The 18,759-nt window shown below is 42.0% G+C and overlaps 1 protein-coding gene across 1 annotated transcript in view; it reads right to left on the bottom strand.

Moving 5' to 3' along the window:
* Positions 1 to 5,947, bottom strand: part of CFAP47 (cilia and flagella associated protein 47) — a gene marked incomplete at both ends in the record, with an annotated part of 301,646 nt that extends 295,699 nt beyond the window's left edge. The window contains 2 exon segments of the mRNA XM_082784753.1: positions 3,607 to 3,758; positions 5,786 to 5,947. Of these exon segments, the coding sequence (XP_082640879.1) occupies positions 3,607 to 3,758; positions 5,786 to 5,947 (314 nt within the window).
* Positions 5,948 to 18,759: the final 12,812 nt, after the last annotated feature.

The raw sequence follows: 18,759 nt of genomic DNA on the forward strand, positions 1-18,759 counted from the left end.
AGCATGACTACTTCACTGGACTGGGTACTGCTTAGACTTAATGAAAAACTACTACTTGCTTCAGCAAACTCATGAAGGCCCCGATTCCTAATACAAGCCCATGTTTGACATCATGTAAAATTGTGTTCAAAATGAATCAGGATTTTACATGAGCATAGACGTCCATCCCCTCTTAACCGCAAATAGGGACATGCAGGAACAATTGCATCTCGTGGCCTGTACCAAGTGCTGTACCAAAGACTAACAGAAGGAAGACAGCTTCCTAGGCCAAGCTAGGTGGACCCTACCCATAGAAGCTCTTTCACAAATTACAGGAGCAAGCAAGTGGGAGGTGGTGGGAAGGAAAGGTGATGGGGGGGGGGGGCGGAGAGGAAGTCAAAATGAAACAAATGAACTTCCTCTTGGGCAACAACTTGGTTTTAATTCTATTTAATAATTTATTGTGATGCAAAACAAAATACTGAATTCTTCAAATAGATGGTTTAAACCAGTGGGTAGGGGTACACCAGGAAAAAAAAAAAGGCACCAGGAAACTGCTATCAAGATCAGAGCACAATTAAAACTATTTTGAAGACCTGACAACATGTACCAATTATTTAGACATTCTTCCAAGAAGTTACATGAGAAATATGAAACTAAGTATCTTTCTACTCAAGTCCCAGATATATAACTACTCAAGTAGACAGGAATAAAAATGAATTCAAATGACAATTCCTAGTAGACAGTGGTGATCCTTACACAAAAGAGAGAGAAAGGAGTTAGGAGATTTACTTTTTTATATATACATACACACACTAATATTATTATTTAAACATAAGATGGGGTTATTTTGTGGCTTCTCCCTCTCCCCCTCTCTCTTCAAGATGAGAAGTTACCCTGGAAATGTCTAATTTCAAACATGTTCTAAATGTTTTGTTAAAACAAACAAACAAACAAATCCTAATTAATATACTTCAAAGAAAAAGTGAAGAGGTGGAGTTTCAGCAAATCATTTACACAGAAAGACACTAAAAATCAACCCATAACTCTCTGGTTTGATTAAAACACAATCCCAAATCTTGAGTATAAGTATTTTCTATTGCTATCAAGTATTTAATAAATTAATTCATTACATCTGTATTACTGAGCACATCAAGAGTCCATGGCAGACCCAGGTTTTCTACAAGTTCATAGAGAATTACACATTTGTACATACACAATAATCCATACTGAAATAAAAGGTGAAAAACAACAATTCCAAAGACAGAAAACTGAAAATAAGTGAACAGGTAAGAGAGAAGTAGCAGACATTTAAAGAGGCCACTCTAAATAATATTAACAACTTCCAATAACCCATCTTGGGTTTATGAAATTTCATAACTAGCTTTCACATACTTTAAAATGTAATTCTGTTTGTTAGATGTGCAAGTACTTTTTGTGCAAGTACTGCCAGTACACAGTCTTAGAGTCATTCACCGTAGAAAATAAAAATAAACACTGTATTTGGACCGGCCAAAATCTGTGGCTGATAATTCTGCATGTGTCAAAAAATACATACAACACAGACAGAAATCTAAGTATATCCTTAAAAAAAAAAAAAAAAAAAAAAAACAAATTATGTATGTCAACTTAACACTTACGGAAATATAGGATAAATGCATATTAAATTATTGATGGTGCATCAGCAGAAACAATAAAATGTTATTTAAAATGAAAAAAAAGAGGTAAAAAACTTTAATTAGGGAGAAAAAACACACTGGAATTATACTACTAATAAAAATAATATACTGATAAATTATACTAATTCCAGCTGAAGGGAAGAAGAGGACAGGACACAGCACAGGGACCCTCCAAAACAGAACATGCAAATATTTCCTTTAAAATATTTTTAGTGTCTTCTGTCAAATTAAGACTTCTGTGCACATTTCACGGTGATATCTTTATTTAAAAAAAAAAAAAAAAAAAAAAGCTTTTGACTAGTATTTGTCAGCCAATGAGTTCCTATACTACCTATATTTTTTTCTCTAAATGATAAATGGCATATTCAAAACTATGTTTGTAAAGAAAAATATGTTTGGCATTTAGTGACCCTTCAGTGCAATAACTATCATCTGTCTGTAAACAACAGATATGCATGACAAACCTGATTTGGGAGAAGACTGATTAAGAAGTATTAGATATATTTAGTTTTGATTTTTACACAGAAAGCTAATAATCAGCTATACCCAGTTATGTTTTCCTCTGCAAAAGATAATTAAACACAAGGATTTAAAATACTTAGCTATGTACTGAAAGTCCTCTCCAGAAAGGAATTGCCAGTAGCTTTATTGTCCAAAGTGAAATCTGTCCAAGGCAGTCAATATTAACTATATAATAAGTTAACAATATAAATAATAATAAAACTTAAGTATTAAACTTGATAAGAAGTTAGCGATAACAATAATATTGTAACAATACCAATTTATTTCATTTGATCTCAGGGTATTCTAACATTAAGACTGATAAAAGTAGAATGAACATGACTATTGACCTGTGGCTAAGAAACTGCTAGCCCAAGAAGCAAAAAGCACGCAACTGAAATACGGTGCTCTTAAGATGAAAGGAGAAAAAGCAAATCAGGGAAAAAAAGATCACAACATGACAGGTAAATAAAATGACAGAGTAAGTATTGCCCATCTGAAGGCAAAACCTGATGTGTTTCAGGCTAACATAAGGAGCTTGTGGATTTGTTTTATTTTTTAAAACAATTTATATTGAATAGTCTCCAATTAGCCACTGAGGTGTCCTTTCCACCTGTAAACAGAATTTCTAATGTTGAGATTTTCATGAAAATCATGATTTACATTAGTTTATGCAGAGAGGGGATTCACCTACCCTAACATAGGCACCCAAGAGCTGGACCTGTTGTCATTCTGTTTTTTCTTTATAGGCAAGAGAGAGAAAGGTCCTCCAGAACAACTCCATCCCAAATCCTCATCCTCAGATAAATTCTAGCCTAAGTCTGATGAAGTATTATTTAGAAACTTATCTTTTCCAACCAATATACAGATTATACACAACACAAGACATATACATGTATGTTTAGACACATAGACATGCACACAAAACCACATGGACTGATGAAATGATACTTGCATGTGTGACATAAACCGTATCTTTAGAATTAAACGAACTATTCTTCACTATAATCGCAACTGAATATGAACAATATGTTTGGTGTTTTGGGTTATTTAGTTTTTATTATTATTTTTATTATTATTATTATTATTACTATTATTAATGATGCAATAAGGGAAAAAAACATTAAAAGTAAATGTCAACTTGTCTAATGCTGCTGTAGAATTAAAATTCATCAGCATTATCACAATCAATAAAGAGTAAAGCAAAAACAAGAACTCAAAGCCTCTCTAGGATCTTAGAACACCACCATCCTGATTATCTTCTTACCTGTGCACTGCTATGGGAGGAGGGGGGCGGTGGGGAGAAGAATTGTAAAGAAACTTGCTATTCATTTTCATTACAGTTGATAGCTTAGTTATGCAGCCATATGTGAAAGGTGTTAACAAACTTTCCACAAGATTAAACTGAAAACTCTAACAGCAAAATATAAACTTTTGACCTTCATACCCAAGCAGGGGGATATCAACTACATCTTCTTCTATTAAAAGCAGTAGTCTGTCTTCGAGATCTTCCTCACCCTCAGGACAATATTCTACAACAGCTTTGACTTGAAGTCCAGGTGCAACAGGTTTTTCTGGATTTTCCACAATCAGTTTAAACTGCAGTGCAAAAAAAAACAAACAAATAATTAATCAATTTTTCATTTTTAAGATTTAAAAAGGTATACATATGGTCTATTTTTCAGAGAACACATGGATTGATTTGAAGAACGAAGAAATTCCTCTGCCTATTTATTTATATTCATGTTGTTTATCTTTTTTCCTTTTTACAGTAAAACAGAAAGGCAGAAAAAATGCCAAATCCACACTTCAATGTAATTCGATGAGTTGACAAAATACTGTTTCTAGTCCTTTCAAGAGAGCTCTAGCTTTTGCTGCTGTTGCCATAAACCCTCTGAAGCACCATAAGGTCGGATACTACTTAATACAGAATCTTTTCAGTACCTAAGAGAGCAACAAGGATTAAATCTCAATCCAAAGTAGCCTATGAATATTGTGTAGATCTGACTTACACTCAGAGGAATTCAAATGAAAGTATCACTATACATTGAAAAAATCTTCCTGAATGGCCCATGCACCTCTAATTCTTTGGGTAGAGGGGGAGGGAGGTAGTGGAACGAAAGGAAAAAAAAAAAAAAAACAGAAGCCACTGACACAAAGTACCTTTCTCCTCCCTCAAAAAAAAAAAAAAAAAAAAAATAGTAGTCTGGATTTGTTGCTGTCTGTCTGCATCTGATAATATCCAACACCACCACGTCTTTCCTTAAACAGAGGACACATAAGCAAGCTATGAGCATGTAGAAGGAATCCCACAGCTACCACGTTCCTAAGAAAGCTTCATAGCAAGATCAAGAGATTCTCCAATGCCTCAGTGTTCTTACAGCTCACATCACTCTATGCATAACTGCCTTCTGCTACATACGTCCAGTTTAATAAATCTTTTATTTCTGAAACAGAGTCATCCCAGTATTCTTGAAGTTTTCTGTACTATTTTTACTTGGAATATATAAAGGCAATTTACAACTTACTGATTCCTTTAAAATTTCCCTAGCAGTATAAATACTCAACTAAAGGAAATGTGTTATGTAATATGCATCAAGATGATGGGGTTGATTTTGAAATAGCAGCCAGTAACCATGCTTTGATTTGGGAGTGCGCGAAGTCTTCTCTAAAATGAATTAACACCCATGCATATTCATTCCGTATAAGGGAAAATTAATATTCTGGAATAACATTTTTTTTAATGAAACCTACAGAAAACTGCTCTGTGAGCTGAATTCCTTGAAATGCATTTTTCAGCTGTGCACTGTGGCAGCTCAGTTAATTTTCAGTTCTTGCACTCTACAAATGTAATGCTTCAGAAAACTTGCCACTGAGTCACCCATTTCAGAGCCACGTACTCACAGACAGCAGCACCAGGTCTGGGAATGAAAGAGCAGCACAAAAGAACCTCCTGAAACCAAACATCTAAAGTGGAATCTTGTCCCCTAGCTCTCACATTGGGCATCTCTTGCACACTGGCATGAAAATATTCAGCCTAAGTCATGTCAGACTTGTTTTTGTTTTTTTTTTTTTTTGCTCACAGTCACCATCCTCATAAATTACAAGGAGTAGCCTTTTCTCTTCTAAAATTGACTGCGCCTTTCCACTTCTGAAGCATGTGAAAGATTGATAAGGCTGATGAAAACTAACAAAACCGAGAATAAGCACAGCCCTACCAAACGAAGCACTCTCAACAGCTCCCAACTCATCCCAAAATGCTTCAGAGACAGCGTAACGAAAGTTAGGAAAAAAAGTTAGGGCTTCACGGGAAGCCCTGCAGGGGAACACCTTCCAGGTGTTACCAGAACCACGCCCAGGCTTCCTCACGAGGAGCAACGGGTGACCCAGGGCACCGGCTGCCTCCTCCGGATCGTCACACGGACAACTCGGACAACTTCGCCTCCAGGAACCGCCTCCTCTTCCTTCCCCTTCACCCAGCTCACCGCCGACCTTCAGCACAGTGCCACGCTTCTGGCGAGGGCCCCGGGCGGCTCCCCCCGCGGCTCTCCCCTCGCCTCCCAGCACCGCTCCGACGGCTGGCGGGCAGCCCCCCGCGGCCGCTCCGCTCCCCTCCCGCCCCTCACCTGAGGCCGGCGCGGCGGCAGCAGCCGGAGGCGGCAGCTCCCGGCGCGCAGGTTGCGGATGCTGAGCGCGGCGCGGTAGCGGCGCCCCGGCAGCGCGGCCCCGAAGCGCAGCAGGGCCGGGGCGATGCGCACCCCCAGCACGTCCCGCTGCCCGCCCGGCATGGCGGCCGCCGCTGCTGCCTGGAGACGGTCGCTAAGCAGCGGACGCGGAGCGGGGCGGCGAGGCTGGCGAGAAGCCAGCGCTTGGGCAGGCAGCGGCCCGTGCTGCTCTTGGTTGGCTTCGATGCGGCTGAAGAAAGGAAGGGGAGCAGCGCGCACACACAAAACCTCAAAGCTCAGTCGTGATTAGCCCCAAAGGTTTTGTTTGCCTCGGATTACATCAGCCCCTGAAAGTGCAGGAGGGCTCGAGCTATACATATCGCAAATGCTAAGCGTGGGATGCTGCAGACATGGATGGCAATAGCTAGAACTCCAAACAGGGCACAAAGCCTGTTTTAAATGGGTCAAGAAACCTAGAGGGGGTAGGGAGAGGGGAGAGCCTTTGTTTCTGATGCTGGGGAGGGATGTTAAGAGGTATATTTTTCTTCCTTAAAAATTCAAGTGACAGCTACCCAGCTGTAGATTACTGAAGAAAGAATGGCAGTATGACATTACAAGCCCTAAAAGTAACATAAAGGAATCTGAAGTGAGTTCTTTGGGATAGCTACTGGTAGTGGGTTTACATGACAAGGTTTTGGTAGTGGGGGGGGAGGGGGTATAGGGGTGGCGTCTGCAAGAAGAATCCAGAAGCTGCCCCATGTCAGATAAGGGCCCCAAAGTGGCCAGAGCCAGGCCAAGAAGCTATATTGTTTGCGCCTCTGCAAGAGGATATTTAAGAAAGGGGGGGGGGGGGGGGGAATTATGAATGTAGTTGTTGGGGCAAGGCTTTTGACACCGTTTCCCACAGCATTCTCCTCAAGAAACCGGCTGCTTGTGGCTTGGACTGGCGTACGCTTTGTTGGGTTAGAAACTGGCTGGGTAGCCGGGCCCAAAGAGTCGTGGTGAATGGAGCCAAATCCAGTTGGAGGCCGGTCACTAGTGGCGTTCCCAGGGCTCGGTGCTGGGGCTGGTCCTCTTTAATATCTCCATCGATGATCTGGACGAGGGCATCGAGTGCACCCTCAGTAAGTTCACAGATGACACCAAGTTAGGTGCGTGTGTCAATCTGCTCGAGGGCAGGAAGGCTCTGCAGGAGGATCTGGATAGACTGCACCGATGGGCTGAGGTCAACTGCCTGAAGTTCAACAAGGCCAAGTGCTGGGTCCTGCACCTGGTACGCAATGACCCCAAGCAGAGCTACAGGCTGGGAGAGGAAAGGTTGGAAAGCTGCCTGGCAGAGAAGGACGTGGGCGTATTGGTGGATAGTGGGCTGAATATGAGACAGCAGTGTGCTCAGGTGCAACAGCATCCTGGCTTGTATAAGAAGCAGTGTGGCCAGCAGGGTTAGGGAAGTGATCTTCCCCCTGTACTCAGCTCTGGTGAGGCTGCACCTCGAGTACTGTGTTCAGTTCTGGGCCCCTGGCTACAAGAAGGACATCGAGGTGCTCGAGCAAGTCCAGAGAAGGGTGACAAAGCTGGTGAGGGGTCTGGAGAACAAGTCCTACGAGGAGCGGCTGAGGGAGCTGGGCTTGTTCAGCCTGAAGAAGAGGAGGCTCAGGGGTGACCTTATCGCTCTCTACAGGTGCCTTAAAGGAGGCTGTAGCGAGGTGGGGGTTGGTTTGTTCTCCCATGTGCCTGGTGACAGGACGAGGGGGAATGGGCTTAAGTTGCACCAGGGGAGTTTTAGGTTGGATATTAGGAAGAACTTCTTTACCGAAAGGGTTGTTAGACATTGAACGGGCTGCCCAGGGAAGCGGTTGAGTCACCATCCCTGGGTGTCTTTAAAAGACGTTTAGATGTAGAGCTTAGTGATATGGGTTTAGTAGAGGACTTGTTAGTGTTAGGTCAGAGGTTGGACTCGATGATCTTGAGGTCTCTTCCAACCAAGAAAGTCTGTGATTCTGTGTTCATCCTAATCCACAACATAGCACCCTACCAGCTCCTAGGAGGAAAATTAACTCTATCCTAGCTGAAACCAGGACAGCTGTTTTCTGGCAGGTCGCGGGGAGAAGATTGGCTGGCTTGGGAGAGCTTCTGTACACGTGGCCTTTAGGCTGCAGCCAACGTGTTCCTCTAGATCTGGAAGTTTGAAGATGGCCGAGTGGTTAGAAAGCTGCCTGGCAGAGAAGGACCTGGGAGTATAGGTGGATAGTGGGCTGAATATGAGCCAGCCAACTCAGGTGCTCAGGTGGCCAAGAAGGCCAACAGCTTCCTGGCTTGTATAAGAAACAGCGTGGCCAGCAGGGCTAGGGAAGTGATTGTCCCCCTGTACTCGGCTCTGGTGAGGCTGCACCTCGAGTACTGTGTTCAGTTCTGGGCCCCTGGCTACAAGAAGGACATCGAGGTGCTTGAGCGAGTCCAGAGAAGGGTGATGAAGCTGATGAGGGGTCTGGAGAACAAGTCCTACGAGGAGCGGCTGAGGGAGCTGGGCTTGTTCAGCCTGGAGAAGAGGAGGCTCAGGGGTGACCTTATCGCTCTCTAGAGGTACCTTAAAGGAGGCTGTAGCGAGGTGGGGGTTGGTCTGTTCTCCCATGTGCCTGGTGACAGGACGAGGGGGAATGACCTAAAGTTGCACCAAGGGAATTTTAGGTTGGATATTAGGAAGAACTTCTTTACCGAAAGGGTTGTGAGGCAATGGAATGGGCTGCCCAGGGAAGTGGTGGAGTCACCATCCCTGGAAGTCTTTAAAAGACGTTTAGATGCTGAACTTAGTGATACGGTTTAGTGGAGGACTGTTAATGTTAGGTCAGAGGTTGGATTTAATGATCTTGAGGTCTCTTCCAACCTAGAAATTCTATGATTCTGATTATAACCATGTATAAGCACTTTCAAAGATAAACAATAGTAAGCTTTAAGGGTTTCCCATGGGGAACAAGCAAAACAATAAACTGTGCGTGATTATTAAGGCCAAAAATATTCAAAGTACAAGTTGGGCACATTTTTATTTTGCAACCTTTTTTTAACAGCAAGGCTGTTAAACAAGAACAGTTGCCAAAAACGTTGGGGTTTTCCATTGTTGATATTATAAAATCAGTACCAGATATCTCTTGGAAGCTATGATACAGGTTTCCTTTAGGAGTTAATGGCCTCTGTAAAAGTATTTGTGTAAGGTTTAATAGCCTATGTTACAACTGAAGTCAGACTAAAAGATCTAATACTGTCTCCAAAGGAAATAATCTATGAATAAACTATCATGAAAGTATTAAATGAGAAATTGAATTGGAAAGCACCATTCAATTGTCTAGATCAATTGTCTAATTCAATCCAGTGATTGTGATTCTTCCCTGAAATTCGTGACAGAATCTTTTTTTAATTTCCCACTAAGGCTCATGTATTCAATCTTATATTTAGATGAAACATGTATCCCACACATATCTCTCTCATGTATAGTGTCATATATCATGGCGATATGCAGAAAACTGAACTGAGTGGGAAGGAGTGCTGCAGGATGTGATTGTTAGAGATGGAAGAAACCCTACTAAGATCAAAGTTTTGAGTAGATAAAGGTTGAGTACAACAGAGAAAGGGGACATCCATTCTTTATTAAATGTTATTTGCAATACAGAGAAGTAATGGAGGATTAAGCTTTTTTTTTTTCTTTTTTTTTTTTTTGATACTTGAGATTAAGGCAGTTTTATGCTACTTTCATATAGAAGTTACTCTTGCAATGTTAATGTGATACTTTGAAATTAAACCATATTGCTACAAGTATGAAAGATGTTTCCAAAACTGAAAGTAAAAAAGATTGCTTTGCAAACTATAATGATGTTGACTTACTAATTAATTTAAAGTGGTGATTTCATGATCACTGTCTGCCATTAAATTGTTTCTTGCAGGATCTTGCAATGTGTTTGTTTTGAACAGCTACATCAATTTACCATATAGTTGCAAGATCTAAGAAGAATAAAATTGAAACAAATTGCAGGAGACAAATGCAGGAACTATATCTTACAGATATAAAAGACCGATTTGTTTTGTGGTTTCTAATTGTTGACAAGTCAGTGGAATGAAATGTGCTTTCAGAAGCTGCATGGCTGACATCATCCTATTCAGTACAGAGACATTTGTGTGCATTCACTCCCTTTGAAAATTCCAGTAGTTGATGCTGAACAAGCAAAAAAAAAAAAACAAAAAACTACAGATACAATAAAAACACAACCTATGGGAAATAGAGATGAGGCATGGAGAGAAAAGAGAAGGAAAGATTAAAAATAAACCAGAGATGAATGAATTAAAGAGATGCTGCTCTGGGCAAGATGGGATATGAAATAGATTACAGAATGAAAAAGAAAACTGACAAAATAATGACAATCAGAAAGAATCATGATAAGTGAATTCAGAATAGTGAATCAGACAAACATTAAAACTTAGAAAAAAAAAATCAAAAGGAAGAGACAACAGAGAATAACTCAGGCAAAAATAAAATCAGCTTGAGAAAGGTAGATAAAAAAGAAATGATTCATAGAGGGACAGATCCAAGAGCACTGAGTTTGCTGAAGATGGATAAGAAGATCATAGCTAACAAAGAGGGTCATAACATTTGAATTTTTGATGTCATAACATGAATTTTTAAGTGGTCATAGTGAGGATGGAACAATGTTTTATTAGGTAACAAAGATAAGGAGTAAGGACAAGCAGAGGGAAGAATCATTGTACTCTGAGCTTTCACGGCTGTGTTACAGCAACCTCACTCTATGCTGTAGCTTCTAATTGCTAAACAGATAACAACAAAATGGCCTGAAGAAAATGAAGACAAACCCAACCCCCCCCTTTTTTTTTTTCTTCTGTAAGTCCATTTCTGAAATGGTCTATTTTCCTCCTTTTGAAGAAGAGCAGCTTGAGATATCTCACAGTTCTTTGTTTGGTTTTTGTTTGCAAATTCTCTTTCTAGGAAGTTACAAAAAAGCCTTTTGAAATATTTACTGCATTTAGTCATCCATTTGCAAAATGCGAACTCTTTTTTTTTTTTTTTTTTTGTTTTAAATGATTACAGATTTTCAGACTCTAGATTTCTAAGAAATAATGTCAATTCTAGGATTCCCTTTCAGAATCTAGGAGTGAAAGACATCCTCTTTTCTTGTTGGCTTTCTGAAACATTTTTACTTTCACTAAATTACCTTTTGAGGTTTGTTTAATCTACTGATCTAAACAGGACATAGCTGACACAAAAGAACTGCTGCCTTCACAGACTTATCTTTAACAATGTTTGCGATCTCCCCTTCTAAAAATGACTCATTGGGAGCAAGGCACCGACCATCTACAAAGAATTACCCTTTTTCAGAGTCTCTAAATAAATTATGTAATCTTTTTTGTTTGAATGCAGACTACCCAATCATGTTAGAAAAAGCTGCATTTCCTGCCCCTATATGTTTTTGCCTGAAAGGAAAAAGTATAAGTGTAGATTCTGCTGCTCTATCACCTTCATAGTAGGATTATACGTATAACATAGTAGGATTTATATATATAGTAGGATGTTATATATATAACATAGTAGGATTCCTACAGTTTTATCCTTTTTGCTGTTTTACATATTATTTGCCTGAGTCAGTGTCGTGCTGCCCACATATGGCTGCTTGCCTGGTTTCTTTGAGTTACCTCCCTACCTAGGTTCACTTATTTCTTGACCTCAGTCTCTTCTGGGTCCTCACCAATATCACAGTACCTCATTTACTGTGTGTAACCCTTCTGGAACAGCTTTGAAACCTCCAGATAAGGACTTTCTTTGAATTTCTTAAAAGACAGCTCTCAGCAGTGAAATCAGCTGTTTAGCTCCACCAGCAGCTTCTCAGCCTTGCAGTGGCCAAGATCTTTTTGTGTTACCAGGGATAAGTCTCTTCAGGATCTGCAAGCACAGGTCCAGAATATTGCAAGATCATTTGCAGTGGGGAGTGGTAGAGAGACACTCCCCAGGTTTGATTTAAGTACCATGGTCTGTACCTGGCTGTTTCATTCATGCTTTTTTCAACTCCTTCCATATCTCATTCTACCTCTCAGGTGACACTGGAGCAGTCAGCGCCCTATATCAAGATGTTCCACTGCCTCCAACAACAACCTTTGCTGTCAAGGGCTTGTCCCCATACAGGTGTGAATTGTTACTTTTTGTCCAAACTACAGCATCATCCTTAACTTCTTACACTGTTAGAAAGATGCAAATCTAGAAAAACTGAGGCAAGCGCAGTGAATATAAAACTTCATCCCAATGTATTCTTCAATCAATTACAAACCTGCCAGTTAAATAGTCCAGCTCTTTATTATACTTCACTAGTTGTGAAGATCTTAGTGACTAATAAGTATTAACATATTCTTTTACCATTTTATGTATTGAATAGACATCTTTGTTCACCTATTCCATCTTCTCAGTCTTCTACATTCAATGTATAAATTCTTATTCCACATCTTTCTAGATTGTAGCTGCTAACCTACGGCTTTTATTTGTCTCATTTTGGAAATGTTTTCACATGTTATCCCTTCCTAATACTTTATTATTCTTCTTTAATTATTTTGTTCTAGCAATGTGTGAAATGCTTTCTCATTGCTTCATATGTTTATAAGTTACTTCAGATACTTCAAACACTTTGTGCCAAAACTAGCATTCTACCCTGAAACTTCCACAGTAAGTTTGGTTTAAGCCACACCAATCTATGCTTTAATTTTGGTCTTAGTAGTGCAGAAGAGAGAAAACTTATTAAAAAAGCCTACTAAAGTTTTTTTTTTTTTTCATTCACATTTATAATTTTTAAATCTTTGATCCAGGGTTCAAATGCAAACAAAGGCTTTAGATTTCTTACAGCTTAAGGTCCTATACATTTGTAATTTTAACTACATGTTAATGAGCTATTTTTATACTTGCCCTTGGACTTTCTAGTTTTTAAGTGGAGGCCGAATATAGCTAACATGAGGCTAACCAGGGATTTCTGGCAAGACAGTCAATGTACTTAAAATACCTAAACAACCACTAGTCAATAACAACTGTCAATAAAAAAAAATGGTATTCTTGGTAATATCTGCCTAGTGAGAGCATCTTTCTTTACAGCTACAGATCCTGGATTTAGAGGTATAGTGAGTTTGTCCATGGATGATAGATCCTGAACTAGGACGGTACAGGGAATGAACCAGTGGGTAGATAAAGACAATTAGCTATTGGAACTAACCAAAGAACATGACTATGTCAGAACTGGAGATCTGTGTGCCGAGACTGGTTATTTCTCTAAAGGATAAGTTTTGGTAAATCATATGGATTTTATATTGTTGAAAATTTTACAGGGCTCCCCCCCCATCACCCTTCCCCTCCCCCCCAAGTATTACGAAATATCACTGATGACTCTGAAAGCCCAATTTTGCTGGCTACCGGGAAATGCTTCACGATCTGTGGCAAGATGTAACATTTTGTTTTAAGTAGTGTGCACTAAAGGTCCTCTCAAGTTAGTATAGGATGATGGAGGAGTGCTGGCCTAGAGATGCTACCACAGGGAAATATCTATCATGCTCTTGGCTAGAAATTTCAAGAACTTAGTAAGCTGGCTTCTGGCCCTGTGGGGAAGAGCTTCCAGGGAAATGTTCCAGTGGTTGCTGAAAGCTTTTGAGCTAAATTATGCCACTGTGAATTATAAGCAGCTAATTCAAATATAGTGAATTTAAAACAAGTATTAAAATGTTGCTATAATTCCTCAACAGATAATGTATTTGGGCAGATTAATTTATTTTCAGAATGTGGCCAAAAATATCAAAATATTGTGATGATAGAATTCAGTAGTATAAATTGCTATGCTACATCTGACCTCTCTTGGCAACAGAGAAAAGAAGAGTACTGTCATAAATATACTAGCTTTCCTGATCTCTGCAACTCAGTGCACAGCTGTTCTCAGTGCTGGGAGGCCTGCAAGGGAAGACAAATGAGAAGTAAGTCATGCATACAAAACCCTAATGCATTACCATTTTTGTGGCTGATAGGCCCAGCTAAGTGCCTCTTCTTCCGAGTGATGGAGAGTTATGGTCTGCACACCATTGATTTCTGCAAAGTAAAAGACAAATTCTGAAGAAAGGTCCATTAATAATTGATCATGGGGAAGAGCGTAAAAACACTATCCTCAAATATTCTGTTTGTTTTGAAAATCTGAGAGGCTGAGATGTTTGTCAAGAAAACTCTGCAGAAAGGGCATATGGGTATCCTTAGTACTGGGGATACTTCTGTGATGGTAATTGCTTTGCCTCTTGCAAGAATCATCTCATCTGAAAATATGTGGAGACATAAGAAACAAACATCACTGAATGTGATGTTTTAGTTTAAAAATGTACAAACTTTAGAAGATCAATGATCACATAGAAGGGGCTTCATTATTGAAAACACGTTTCTGTTTAAATGCGTTATTCTTTCCAGGGACAAACTGGAAACCAAAAGAGATCCAGATACACCATAGATTTGGGACAGGCTGATCCCATTTGGGTCCTTGAAATATCCTCTCCTGAGATAGTCTGGCCCTTTATTGCTTGATGGCATTATAGTACACTCTACAGCAGTGTCTACTAAAGCCTTATACTTCTGTGCATCTGACATGCCAGGCCATCAAATCCACACAGTCCAATAAACTCAAGTGTTATTTTCTTCCCCCTGGCTGGAAGCAGAGCCCCTCTAATCCTGGTCAGAATCTACATTTCTGTGTCTGGAGAACTCCCTGCTGGAAATTGAAACGGAAATTTTCTCAGGGAACCCCATATTCCCCAATTGTTTTTCCTTGAAACTCACGTACCTGTGCCTCTTGTTTTGAGGTATTTATTTATTTCACCAAATACATACTATTTGGTAGAAACCAGACAACAAATGAAAGGGAAGAGGAAACAGAAGAAAGTACATGAATGGACTTAATTTACATGGCAATTGACAACAAAGACAATCTGCAGTGATTTATAAGTGTCTTACACCATTCACCCTTGAGACAGAAAGATGGGATTCCCATATGATGTAAGGGAAGTGCAATCCCTCTCAAACTGCAAGAGTGGGGTATGCTACCGAGTACTGAAAATGTTAAAACTAGGCAGCACCAAACTCAGAGAAGGCAGGCTGAGTTTCTCTGGCTGTTCATGTAACAGAAAAGGGGACCAGGACTGGGGACCAGCTGAGAATCCGTGTAAGTAACTTCACTAAAAACAGACAAGGTGAAGGAAGTCTTCAACCTCCCCAACACAAAACAACTGTAGGACCCAGGAGCACTTACCTGCCAGCTTCTGAATTTGACTCACAGCTGGACTACTTCACGGGGAAGTAGCATCACCAGGGTTTTCTCGTTCTGAGTAGTCACCCCTGATTTACTATCTCATAGAGTCTCCAAAACTATTCCACAGAGATGGTAGAAAACACAAAGAAAAAGCAGCCTACTTGGGAACACTGAGTCCATTCCAGCAGGACAGTAGAAAAGCACCCTAAGTAACCTGAACCTCAAACTCCTCTGGAGTGACAATTCTTCCTATAATTCCTCATGCTTCCTATATAGCAAAGGTCAAATGATCCCCACCTGGCAGATTTCACTTCACATGTGTGGAGTCATGAGACCTTGTGGAATAGGCTCATCAACCTGGTTTCAATGTTTAAGGTTCAATTGTTCCTTATCGCTAACAGAAATAACCTGACAAGGGGCTTAGTGGTTAGAGTTGACCTAATGAATTAAATACAAAAGGCCTGTAAGGGTCATATTTCTGCTAGCCATTCTGTGAGGAAAATTAGTACAGAGCCTGTTAAAATAAGATAAATAAACAAAAATAAAATAAATAAATAAAAGAAAAAAGAAAATGACCTAAAAGGCAAAATTGCCGTCATAGATTTTCATCTGTCTAGTCACGACAGATAAAGAATATAGTAATCAGAAAGACTTTTCTTGACATTTATGTTGTTTAAATTTGCTTTTCTGAGATTTTTATGCCGGACTTTTCAAAATCTAGCGTCATGACCTCCGACAGCCCAGAGAAAGCAGTCTAGGAGGTTTCTGGAGAGCGTGGAAGATAGCTTCCTGACGCAGATGGTTAGTGAGCCTACCAGGGGTGGCGCCTCGCTAGACCTTCTCTTCACAAACAAAGAAGGACTGGTGGAGGATGTGGTTGTCGGGAGCTGTCTTGGGCAGAGTGACCACAAAATGGTGGAGTTCTCTATTCTTGACGAGGCCAGGGAGGTGACCAGTAAAACCACCGTATTGGACTTCTGGAGGGCTGACTTTGTGCTGCTGAGGACACTGGTTGGTAGAGTCCCTTGGGAGGCGGTTCTGAAGGGCAGAGGAGTCCAGGAAGGCTGGGCGCTCTTCAAGAGGGAAATCTTAATGGCGCAGGAGCGGTCCATCCCCATGTGCCCAAAGACTAGCTGGTGTGGAAGAAGACCGGCCTGGCTCAACAGAGAGTTGCAGCTTGAGCTTAGGAGAAAAAAGAGGGTTTATAATCTTTGGAAAAAAAGGGCTTGCTGCTGAGGAGGACTATAAGGAGGTAACAAGGCTGTGCAGGGACAAAATTAGAAAGGCCAAAGCTCATCTAGAGCTCAGTCTGGCTACTGCCATTAAAGACAACAAAAAATCTTTTTACAAATACATCCAACGCAAAACAGAGGACTAAGGAGAATCTCCATCCTTTACTGGATGCGGGGGGAAACTTAGTTACAAGGGATGAGGAAAAGGTGGAGGTGCTTAATGCCTTCTTTGCCTCAGTCTTTAGCGGCAATATCAGTTGTTCTCTGGATACCCAGTACCCTGAGCTGGCGGAAGGGGATGGGGAGCAGAATGTGGCCCTCACTATCCACGAAGAAATGGTTGGCGACCTGCTACGGCACTTGGATGTGCACAAGTCGATGGGGCCGGATGGGATCCACCCAAGGGTACTGAGGGAACTGGCAGAGGAGCTGGCCAAGCCACTGTCCATCATTTATCAGCAGTCCTGGCTATCGGGGGAGGTCCCAGTTGACTGGCGGCTAGCAAACGTGACGCCCATCTACAAGAAGGGCTGGAGGGCAGACCCGGGGAACTACAGGCCTGTCAGTTTGACCTCAGTGCCAGGGAAGCTCATGGAGCAGATTCTTTTGAGAGTCATCACGCAGCACTTGCAGGGTAAGCAGGCGATCAGGCCCAGTCAGCATGGCTTTATGAAAGGCAGGTCCTGCTTGACAAACCTGATCTCCTTCTATGACAAAGTGACACGCTTGGTGAATGAGGGAAAGTCTGTGGATGTGGTCTACCTTGACTTCAGCAAGGCTTTTGACACCGTCTCCCACAGCATTCTCCTCAAGAAACCGGCTGCTCGTGGCTTGGACTGGCGTACACTTTGTTGGGTTAGAAACTGGCTGGGTAGCCAGGCCCAAAGAGTCGTGGTGAATGGAGCCAAATCCAGTTGGAGGCCGGTCACTAGGGGTGTTCCCAGGGCTCGGTGCTGGGGCTGGTCCTCTTTAATATCTCCATCGATGATCTGGACGAGGGCATTGAGTGAACCCTCAGTAAGTTCGCAGATGACACCAAGTTAGGTGCGTGTGTCAATCTGCTCGAGGGCAGGAAGGCTCTGCAGGAGGATCTGGATAGACTGCACCGATGGGCTGAGGTCAACTGCCTGAAGTTCAACAAGGCCAAGTGCTGGGTCCTGCACCTGGTACGCAATGACCCCAAGCAGAGCTACAGGCTGGGAGAGGAAAGGTTGGAAAGCTGCCTGGCAGAGAAGGACGTGGGCGTATTGGTGGATAGTGGGCTGAATATGAGCCAGCAGTGTGCTCAGGTGCAACAGCATCCTGGCTTGCATAAGAAGCAGTGTGGCCAGCAGGGTTAGGGAAGTGATCTTCCCCCTGTACTCAGCTCTGGTGAGGCCGCACCTTGAGTACTGTGTTCAGTTTTGGGCCCCTGGCTACAAGAAGGACATCGAGGTGCTCGAGCGAGTCCAGAGAAGGGCGACGAAGCTGGTGAGGGGTCTGGAGAACAAGTCCTACGAGGAGCGGCTGAGGGAGCTGGGCTTGTTCAGCCTGGAGAAGAGGAGGCTCAGGGGCGACCTTATCGCTCTCTACAGGTGCCTTAAAGGAGGCTGTAGCGAGGTGGGGGTTGGTCTGTCCTCCACGTGCCTGGTGACAGGACGAGGGGGAATGACCTAAAGTTGTGCCAGGGGAGGATTAGGTTGGGTATTAGGAAGAACTTCTTTACCGAAAGGGTTGTTAGACATTGAACGGGCTGCCCAGGGAAGCGTTTGAGTCACCATCCCTGGAAGTCTTTAAAAGACGTTTAGATGTAGAGCTTAGTGATATGGGTTTAGTAGAGGACTTGTTAGTGTTAGGTCAGAGGTTGGACTCGATGATCTTGAGGTCTCTTCCAACCTAGATCATTCTGTGTTTCTGTTGCAGTCTCCCAGCTCAGAGCCAACCACCTATAAGTCTGGCACAACGGATTTGTGTGTTCCTTGCACTAGCTGTTCCTTCACCTCCTCTTCACATACAAGGACACGCGTCTCTTTCAAGCTCCTTCAGGAGTAAACAAGCCAGGAGAGATTAAAGCCCCTTTCTTCAGGTCAGTTACATCCCTGCCTTTGGTTTCAGTGAGAATTCAGGCCCTAACAACTCAGGTGTCTTCTGGATGGTGTTTCTTCTGGGTAGGCTAATTTCATGGCCTGGTTCAAAAGGCACGTTCAGGTCAGCAGGGGGCGTAACAGCAAAAGCCTTCGATGGCTGTAACAGCAGAGGGGCCCACGGCATAGCAGTCGGATCAGTAAAGGAGCCCGCAGCTCCCTCACTATCTGGCAAGCCACACGTTTGTGATTGTGGCTCCACATGGCTCTTTAAGGCCTCAGAGGCTGCTCGCCAGGTGCCAATAAATCCCACTGCAACCTTGTCATTT

The sequence above is a fragment of the Aythya marila genome (assembly GCF_965140915.1).
Source record: "Aythya marila genome assembly, chromosome: 1".
In the NCBI taxonomy this organism is placed as follows: Eukaryota; Metazoa; Chordata; class Aves; order Anseriformes; family Anatidae; genus Aythya; species Aythya marila.